We start from the raw sequence: 9,597 nt of genomic DNA, 5'->3' as shown, positions 1-9,597 counted from the left end.
ACTTACTCCTTTTTAAAGTTTCTGAGTTTTGTTTCCAGAATCCATATCAGGAGGCTCACAACCACCTAAAACTCTTGCTCTAGGACATCTGACATTCTGTCAGCTTCTGAGGGCACTACACATGTGTAACATACATATATTAACCTCTATCTGCGTATATGCATAATAACTAGTAACAGTAAATCTTAAAAAACATTGCTCTCATGCTTGGGTTGTATAATAAAGTTTAATTGTTGAGAAACAGAGCCAACAGTCCTGTAGTTTGTTTTAATGTACAGTATTGAAATGGTAGATTCAATTGACAGTGTCTTTCCAACTGTCTCCCACCCCTGAAAAGACATTTCCTTCCAAAATTTTCTCCTTACAGCATTTTTCACCAGAAACATCCCCTGGTGGTATCAAACTGGTAATACTGTTGCAGGCTTTCTTTCCTGAGTAAACTCCCAAAATGCTCTAACCTAAAATAGTACTTTTAATAAAGAAATGCTTCATTGTAACCCTAGAGCAGTAAACGAGGATACTGAAAGTGCTGTGCCAGATGCTACCTAAACCCTAATCTTATATTCTGTACATAATTATGCCTCCTGGTTTCAGTCATATGCTGTCAGATAAATTAATTTATGTAATCTTTTATACTCCCTATATAACCAATATGTTCAAACAAGCCTACATTAGATGTGTGAAAAGACATCTAATCCAAAAGTCTGTCCAAGCATCCCCAGGTCCCGCCTAATGGCCCAAGGCATTCCCATATGCACCTAAATGCCTGAGGCTCCTTCTTGGGCAGAATTAGGGTCCTCTGACATGGTCCTATGCCCCCTGTACAAAAAGTAGGTTCAAAGAGGCACTCTCAGTACCAGGAAATTTTAGTAAATTTCCATCAGATCCTTCTCTCTTCCCCTCCCCCCCCTCATGTGAACTGACATGTGTAAATCCACATGTGACCTGAGGGGGAGGGGGTCTCGGTATCAGCACCATCAGGTCACATGTGACACACAGAGCTACCACGGGTGGTGAGGCACATGATGGAAGCATAATGATGTGTGTGTCTCAGTTTCCATTTTATTTACATAGAAGCCGGAATGGGCCCACATATAAGTAATACTGATATTGGCAGAACCTGGCAACCTTCCTTCATGCCCTGTGGATATAGGAGTGGACATGGGAAACCTCGGAGTTTGGGAAGTCAGAGCAAGGAACACATGTGTCCCAGGGCGACCCAGTGATGTGGCGGGACCCTGCGGGTGTGTGACCCCACGTGTTTGACCCTGTATGACCTTGGCGGGTTCCTTGGGCGGGAGCAGCCTGCATGCAGTCATCAGAGCTGCAGCCATGGCTTCCATATGAGGTTAGCCAAGGAGAGCTGGTTGGGCACCTCTGGGGACACAGAGTGTAGATGATGGGTGGTGGCGTCCTGCATGGTGGCCAGGATGGCATGGAAGCGCGGCTCCTCCCTCAGGGTCACAGGGTGGCGCTCGCCTGGGTCACGTGTGACATCGAACAGCAGTGGTGGGTCATGGTGTGTGATACCAGTACCGTAGCAGGGGCACACATGTTCACTGGGGCAGCCGTTGGCGTCAGCAGGGCTGAAGTCGGGCGTGAAGAAGAAGGCCTTCCACACCGATGTGCCTGTGGGAGAAGGGGGAGTGGGACAATACATGTAACATATGACATATGGGTAAAGGGTGTACATGAGGAGTGCATGACATGCGGCACACGTATAACTGTGTAACGTGCAACATGTGCCCTGTGTATACACGCCATGCACCCGCCACTCACCATTGGGCGGCCGCCAGCGAACCGCGTTCATGTATGCATTGCAGTAGTGGAACAAGAAATCATGTTCCGAGTGCATCCTCTGACCTCGCAGCAAAGGCATCAGGTCTCGGCCATCGATGACTCTGTGGGGTCGTTCATGCATGTCACGTGTCATTCACACACTCCTATAACAAACCACCTACATCTACTAATAACCCCTGTACACAATGCCATAATAACCCACACGTAAACATATCACGCAAATGCATGTCACACGCATGAACACATATCACGCCCACATCACACACCTGTCCCTTGGCAGCTCCGCACCCGCCAGCCTGACCACCGTGGGGAACACGTCCATGTTGCTTGTGGGCTCATCGATCTCCACGCCAGCTGGGAGCACGCCTGGCCAGCGCACCAGGCCTGGCACACGGATGCCGCCCTCCCAGTTGTTGCCCTTGCCGCCTACGCATGGGCGTGGAGGAGATGGTATACATCATGGGGACATGTCACCGGGAGGAGAAGAAAACATGCAAGGATGGATATAGCCTCCATGGGGCACACATGTCACATGTACAATCCCCCCCCCCCCCCAGTCCTTACCTCTGTAGGCACCATTGCTTCCACCGTGGGCCTCGCCCCGGGCCCCGACCTCCTCCACGTGTGCACCATGGTCTGACGAGAAGTACACGAGCGTGTTGTTCGTCAGCCCCAGTTCGTCCAGGGTATCCAGCACGCGCCCTGTATGTCAGGAGGATCATGACGTGCTAATCACACATGCTCCAGCCTGCCAGGTGTCCTGGCAGGGGCCCCACTGTGGTAATGACATGCTAATGACATGCTAATGAGATGGTAAAGGACCCAGCCTCACCTGTTCTCTGCCCTTCATCCCTAGGACAGTATGCTAATGAGATGGTAATCGCCCAGGCCCCCTATGTTAATGACTCAGTGATCGCCCATCCATCTCCTTAAGACTCCCAGCATGATGAAATGCTAACAATATGTTAATGAGATGCAAAACACCCACTCCCCACTCATCTCTCCCCTATCATGCTGACAGCAACATGTTAATCACCTCAATGCTGTGAGGTCACACTGATGACTTCACACCAGCACCACTCACCAACGCTCCAGTCCATCTCCTCAACTGCATCCCCATAGACCCCGTGTCGGCTCCGCCCCACGAAACTGGGACCGGCGAAGTGGGCTGTGTGCACATGCAGGAAGGACAGGAAGAGCAGGAAGGGGCCATGGGAGTGCCTGGGGCGGGGGAGGAGGGGAAGGCAAGAAGTGGCATCACAGACAGGAAACAGTGGAGTCAGGGACAGGAAGTAGTTTTGTAACATACAGGATTCAGCTTTGTCAGAGAAGGAAATACTCATCATATCACACACAGGAAGTGGTCATGTCACACAAACAGCCATTTCACAGACAGGAAGTCCTGATGTCACCAATAGAAAGTGCCTGTTTCACAGACAGGAAGTGGTGATGTAACATACAGGAAGTAAAGATGTCAGACAAAGGAAATAGTCATGTTTCAGGTCTCAGATAGAAAGGAGCCATATCAAAATACCAGAAATAGTGATGATGTAACGTATAGGAAATGTTTATGTTAGAGACAAGAAGTAGCTATGTCAGAGACAGGAATCAGTTGTGTCTCAGACAGGAAGTGGTCTTCTTGTCACAGACAGGAAGTAAGCACATCAGAGAGAGGAAGTGGTTATCTCCAACACAGGAAGCGCCCTCCCAAGGACCAGAAGTGACCTCACCCCATACACCAGAACCCACCTGCGCAGGAACCCCACTGCCTCCTCCGTGAGCCTCCCTGCCAGTCCCGCATAGTCCATGGGCCTCTGCATGACCTCGAAGCCGCGCATGAGGAAGCAGTTGGTTGGGCGGAAATAGTGCTGGAAGGCAAGGTAGGCTGCAGCTAGGGTGCCCACTGCAAGGGCGAGCACGAGGAAGGCAGAGAACGGCACCGCCAGGATCCCCAGAGCACGCAGCGCTGCCAGTCCCAGTGCTGTCGTGCACAGCACCTGCAGGGGCACCCACAGCAGCATGTGGTAGGCGGGGCCAAACACCGACCCAGCCCCCACTCGGCAATCTCGCAAGTTCGTGGTTGGGGCCCCGTGGAAGAACTCGAACCCATGGCGCATCGGGTGGTGGCAGAAGTCGTGGGCTGCTTGGCAGCTCAGGCCCAGGTGCCACTTCCCTGTATAGGGACGAGAACAGAAGAACCGTCACGGGGACTGGGCCGGAAGTTACACTAGGCAACGCCCCCTCTTCTGACCTTTGACCTCTTGGTGATGATGACCCTGCCCTCCTGTTACCTCTGCTGACCCCACAGGACCATGTCACTCACCCACGAGCCCAGTGCTGTACCCCTGCTCCCTCAGCAGCTGCGCAAACGTGACCTCACTAGAGGGGAGACCTCCCGAGGACGCAGTGAATAGGAAGACACCCACAGTGTTCCAGGATGCCATGCCTGCAGGGGGTGATATCATACATGAGCACACCAGAGCATCATGGGAAACCTGTGACATACCCCAGGGTATCATGGGAGTGACATCACATAAGTAAGCAAGAGGAGTGGAGATGTCAGGGGAGTCATAGGCCATGGGGCATCACGGGAGTGACATCACCTGCAAACCTGAGCACAAGTTCATGATGGGAATGGTCTCACACGCCCACCTGCACCTAGGCCCCATAGCATCATGGGGAATATGCCCACTGAGCTCCAGGAGTCATGGGAGTCCAAGAAGCTCTGGACCTAACCCCACCCCCAGGCGCCTGACAGGAGTAATGTCACCCTGGGCCCCAGAGCGTCATGGGAAAACCCCCACGACACCTGCCCTGGTTGCCAGCTGGGATGACATCATGCATCATGGGAAGCACAGAGCTGACAGACTCCTCCCCCCCAACACACACCCCTTACCCGAAACTAACTGGAGTGACTTCACCCACCCAGCCCGCCCCAGAGCACCACCTCACACGCACGCACCAGACCGCACTGGGTACCGCCCTGTCAGGAAGGCTGCTCGGCTCGGTGTGCACAGGGGAGAGGCTGCTAGGTGCTGTGTCAGTTTCACGCCCTCGCGGGCCAGGCGGTCAATGTTGGGCGTCCTGCGGGGATGGTAGGGGGAGACAGGGTGCATGTGACATCCTGTGACCTTGGTGAGGGGACAACCCCAGGGTCGGGGTGGGCGTGGCCCACGAGCGCCAATTTCACCCACCTGAGCGTGGTGTTGCCGTAGCATCCAGGGTCCCCAATGCCTAAGTCGTCAGCCATGATGAGCAGGAAGTTGGGGCCACCGCCTGCAGAGGCCCCGACCATCAGGAGGAAGAGGATGTGGAAGGGAAGGGGTGACATCATTGTCTTCTGGGCAGGGTCACGTGGGTGGGGGTTGGGTAAAGTGGGTGGTGAGTGCCTGCAAGGTACATACATGTGTGTAAGTGCATGCACAAGCAGTGTCTGGGGTTAATGTACAGAAAGTGGAAATCCTAGATCTTAATGTACAGAACCCGGAAGTGCCCACAGTCAGTGCAAGGACAAGACAGGAAGCACCCCTGCTCTATGTACAGAGACTGGAAGTGATTGTTACTCAGGTGTAGAATCACGGAAGTGCCCAGGGCACACAGAAGAGACTGGCAATGTCCTGTACAGAACCTGGAAGTGCCCTAGCTCCAACCTCCCAGACACCTGGGTGACCCCTCTGTGGTAATCCTGACCCCCACCTCCAACAGGCCCTGTGTGACCCGAAGGGACTCACCCTTCTGTCTGTGCAGCTTCACGTGACCCTGTGACGTAGGCGTGACCCCTGTGTGACCCCAGAAGTGATGATCCAGGCCCTGGTGGTGGCAGTGGTGGCAGTGGTGGCAGCAGGCTCAGAGAAGTTCCAGCTCCGCAGGGCTCAGGGTGTTTTTATCCCTGAGGCGGGAGGGCGGGGTCACAGTTGGGTCACGGGGTCAGTAGCAGCACCAACAGGAGACCGAACAGTCCGGACTGGTTCTGTGTGGTTCCAGTGACTCAGTGGGGAAGCCCGGTCTCAATGTATAGGCTGATGTGTCAGGGTATGCGCAGCTTGTTTACATCCTGGGGTGGTGCTACATCACTGGGGTGACACTCAACACTGGGAGTCAAGGAGGGAAAACTGAGGCAGGCAGTGGTGAAGAGTCCTCAGTGTATTGGTTGAGGGGGTGGGTCATGTAGGGGAAACTGAGGCACAGGTGTGGCCAGATGTCTTTCTCCAGGTGGTGCTGAGGAAAGGGTGGGCTGCTGCTATATGTATACACTGCCTTTTGGCTTATTCATGTAGAGGTCGGAAGTGACATCACGCGGGTCATGGGTCACAGAGGTCTAACCTTGTCCAATGAGCTGTTCTTTTATGTTGCAGTGGGTGGATGGAGGGGTCCGTGAAGTCATGCGGAGACACATAGAGGAGAAACCGAGGCAGACTGCAAGGCTAAACATTCCCCCTACTCCCTCCTGGTACAAATCAAAGATTAAAGTGTAGTTTAACCCATGACTTAACCTGACCTCCCTCTGGGTTCATATAGGATGGGGAAGACAAAGTGGGTCAAAGGTGAATCCATAGACTAAGGTGAGCTTTGTTTACATGGCAGGCAGGGGAGGGGTGGAAGTGATATCCTGCGGGGATGGGCGGGGTCATGCCTCAGGCCCTGGGCAGTACTGCAGGTGGCTTGTGAGGTTGGCACACCCAGTGAGTGACGTCATCGAAGCCTTGCTGCCAGGGTTGTGTGACGCCCACCCCAACTCCCACCCTATCAGAAAGCGCTGATGTTGTCATCGCGGTCGCTTCCCTCCCCTCAGTCCCGAGGCCCTGCGCGGTCTGTCGGTCAAATAAAAACAAGCGCGGTGATGTCATCGCGGTCCCCTCCCGCCTCCGCCTGGCCCCCTCCTCCCTGTCAGTCAGAAAAACACAAATGGGAAAGACTAACGGAATCCCGGAGGTCGGGACTTGAACCCCAGGTCTCTAGCGCTGTGATTGACAGGGAAGGACTGGAAGGGGAGAGGATTGTCCCCGCTGCGGGTGACTGCTGAGGAAAGACAGAAAGGGGAGGCGCTTGTCCCTTGGGCCACTGGCGCCTAGTGTACCAGGCTGCGGAGCTGTGACTGACAGGTAATGTAGCCAAGGGGCGGGGCCAGATCAGGCGGGCTGTGCCATGAACCACAGGGAAGGACTGAAGGGGACTGTGGGTCCCCTGAGGTGAAGGGACTGTGATTGACAGAGAAGAATGGGAAGGGCGGGGCCTGCCTCCAGGGCCAGCAGCACCCTGAGTGACAGGAAGGGGTCTGTCCCGCTGCTCCCACACCGGAAGTGACAGTTTCCGCGGAAAAGGTGGAGCGGCAGGGAGAGGGGGCGGGACTTTTACCCCCTGGAAATCTCCCCTGATTTATTGACAGGCAGGAGGCCTTGGCGCTATGGACCGGCTGCTGCTGTGTGTGGAGGGCGGGGAAACTGGATGTGGCAGGGAGACAGCAGGGCCAGTGGGCTCCTGGCCCCTACCCACCTCGGTGCTACATCATGCGGAGTTCCCCTCTGCCTGCTTCCGCCCGCGCTCTCATGCTTGCCTAGCCTCAGTTTACCCGCCACACTTTCACCCCTACATCGTACCTCTGGGTCCTTGGGGAGGGGGCCTCTCCGCTGCTGCTCGCATCAGTCTGTATGGTCCTTCCGGCGGAATGGAGGAGGGGGGATCTGACCAGGAACGGAGTCCAGGGTTGCGCAAGGTTGACCCAAGAGGGAACTGCTGCTGTCATATGACGCAGATGGGCAGGCAGGCGGCGGCGATGCTGTCCCCCGACCTCCTCCTTCCATACCCAACCCTCACTGTGTGCTCTGTGGGAGGAAGTGACCCTCATGGGGTCATCGGATGCATGGAGAATAGATCTTTAGGGACCATTTGTGTGTGCATATGTGGGCAGTTCCTGTGTATGTATTCGTGTGTAACATGTATGTCTTCTCTGTGTCTGTGAGTGTGTGTGCATAAATCCTACATGGATGTAAGTGCATGCATGTATATATGTACATATGTGCATGTCCATGCTTCCGCTTGAGCATCTGCAGATGTGACGTATATGACGTGTATTGTATGTTCGCAGCTGTGTGTGTTTATCTGTGTATGTAGGTTTGATGTGTTTGTGTGTAAATGTGTGTGTACGTGGGTCCTATGTATGTATGTGTCTGTGTGTGTGCACATGTGTGTCGCTATAATACACAGGACACATTGCATATGTAGCACATATACTGCACACGCGTGTCCTGTGTCCTATAATAAGCCTACACATCCCACAGTAACCCTACATATCCCATAATAACCATGCACATCCCACAGTAACCCTACCTATCCCATAATAACCATGCGCATCCCACAATAACCATGCACATCCTATAATAACCCTGCACACCCCACAATAACTATGCACATCCCCATAATAACCGTACACATACCGTAATAACCATGCACATCCCACAGTAACCATACACATTCCATAATAACCCTGCACATCCCCATAATAACCGTACATATACTGTAATAACCATACACATCCCATAATAACCCTGCACATCCTGTAATCATACACATCCCATAATAACCATTATTGACAAGGGGGCAGGGCCTGATTGATTGACGTGGGTATAGGGACTAGACATGGACAATGGAAATGCATGTGTGATTGACAGGTCAGGTGGACGGGACTTCTGAGCTGAAGGATGGTTGATGGGCATGTAGAGTGGGCAGGAATAGCTGAAGAACCAAAGAGAACAGGAAATACCTCAGATCCCCAAGGATATCTCATGATGCTCATGGACCCCTCAGGATACATTACCACCTCCCATGATGCCGCGGGACCCCAAGGACTGGGCAGGAAATTCCAGAAAACATTGAATTTTCATTTTCACTGTAATTTTAAAAAACGTAAACAAGAATTTAAATTTACGTGGAAGGGGCGGACCTACCAGACCTAGAAGGGACCCCCTCATCCTAGAAAGGGGCTGATTCGCCCGATCCGGAAGTGAATCAGGGGCTGGTACTTTTCTCCCTCTTACCACGAACAGAACAAGGAAGCCAAGAAAGAAAAATTTAACGAGAGAGATACAGAGAGAGAGACAGAGACAGAGAGACAGAGACAGAGAGAGACAGAGAGACAGAGAGACAGACAGAGACAGAGAGACAGAGAAAGACAGAGAAGGAGAGAGAGAGAGAGAGAGAGAGAGAGAGAGAGAGAGAGAGAGAGAGAGAGAGAAGTATTTCCGGGTCTTTTGTGTCTTTAAGAAAAAATTTGTAAAAATAAAACTAATTTTAATTAATTAAGAAATGAAAAATATAAATAAAATAACAATATGACGCACTGGAGTTTAAAAAAAGGGGGAGGAACACATACATAGATGTAGATGCGGATGTGTACACACACACACACACACACACACACACACACACACACACACACACACACAAACACAAGTAACCCCTGATCTCTAACCTCCAGTTCAACCCAAACCCCCTGCCCCATCCTGGGAAGAAAAGAAAAGAAAAGAAAAGGAAAATTTAAAATTTAAAACTAAATTCTATTTTTCTCTTCTTTGGAGTTCTGAGTATTAATTTTTATATTTAAAAAATTTTAATTTGGATTCTTTTTATTTTACAAAGGGGCAGGGCCTGTGTGCCCAATGCCTCCTACTGCAAATGCGACAGAAGAAAAGAAAAAATTTAAAGTAGAAATAAAAGTTACGGGAAACAGCGTGTGGAAAAAGCATGTGAGGAAAGAAAAAGGTGGGTGAGGTTTTAGCAGGGAGTACAGTGTTTATTTCA

At 52.1% G+C, this 9,597-nt stretch overlaps 1 protein-coding gene across 4 annotated transcripts; it reads right to left on the bottom strand.

The window, feature by feature from the left end:
* Nucleotides 1-207: 207 nt before the first annotated feature.
* LOC311602532 (steryl-sulfatase-like) lies at nucleotides 208-7,591 on the bottom strand. 4 transcript variants are annotated; one of them, XM_084790759.1, is made up of 12 exons: nucleotides 7,398-7,591; nucleotides 6,124-6,141; nucleotides 5,532-5,689; nucleotides 4,995-5,189; nucleotides 4,763-4,884; nucleotides 4,124-4,246; nucleotides 3,550-3,973; nucleotides 2,885-3,021; nucleotides 2,365-2,502; nucleotides 2,067-2,226; nucleotides 1,780-1,901; nucleotides 208-1,629 (listed from the first exon to the last, which is right to left on the bottom strand). In XM_084790759.1, exons 4-12 carry the CDS (start codon nucleotides 5,132-5,134, stop codon nucleotides 1,319-1,321), a joined length of 1,677 nt encoding a protein of 558 aa, XP_084646885.1. In that variant the 5' UTR covers nucleotides 5,135-5,189; nucleotides 5,532-5,689; nucleotides 6,124-6,141; nucleotides 7,398-7,591; the 3' UTR covers nucleotides 208-1,318. The 4 variants fall into 4 exon arrangements, with proteins under 4 accessions (XP_084646885.1, XP_084646883.1, XP_084646884.1 ...); XM_084790757.1 differs by having other exon boundaries at nucleotides 5,532-6,141; XM_084790758.1 differs by having other exon boundaries at nucleotides 5,532-6,136.
* Nucleotides 7,592-9,597: the final 2,006 nt, after the last annotated feature.

The sequence above is a fragment of the Acomys minous genome (assembly GCF_964271855.1).
Source record: "Acomys minous genome assembly, chromosome: 7".
NCBI lineage: Eukaryota > Metazoa > Chordata > Mammalia > Rodentia > Muridae > Acomys > Acomys minous.
The sequence above is the reverse complement of the archived record's forward strand: the minus strand, read 5'-3'. Positions and strand labels throughout refer to the sequence as shown.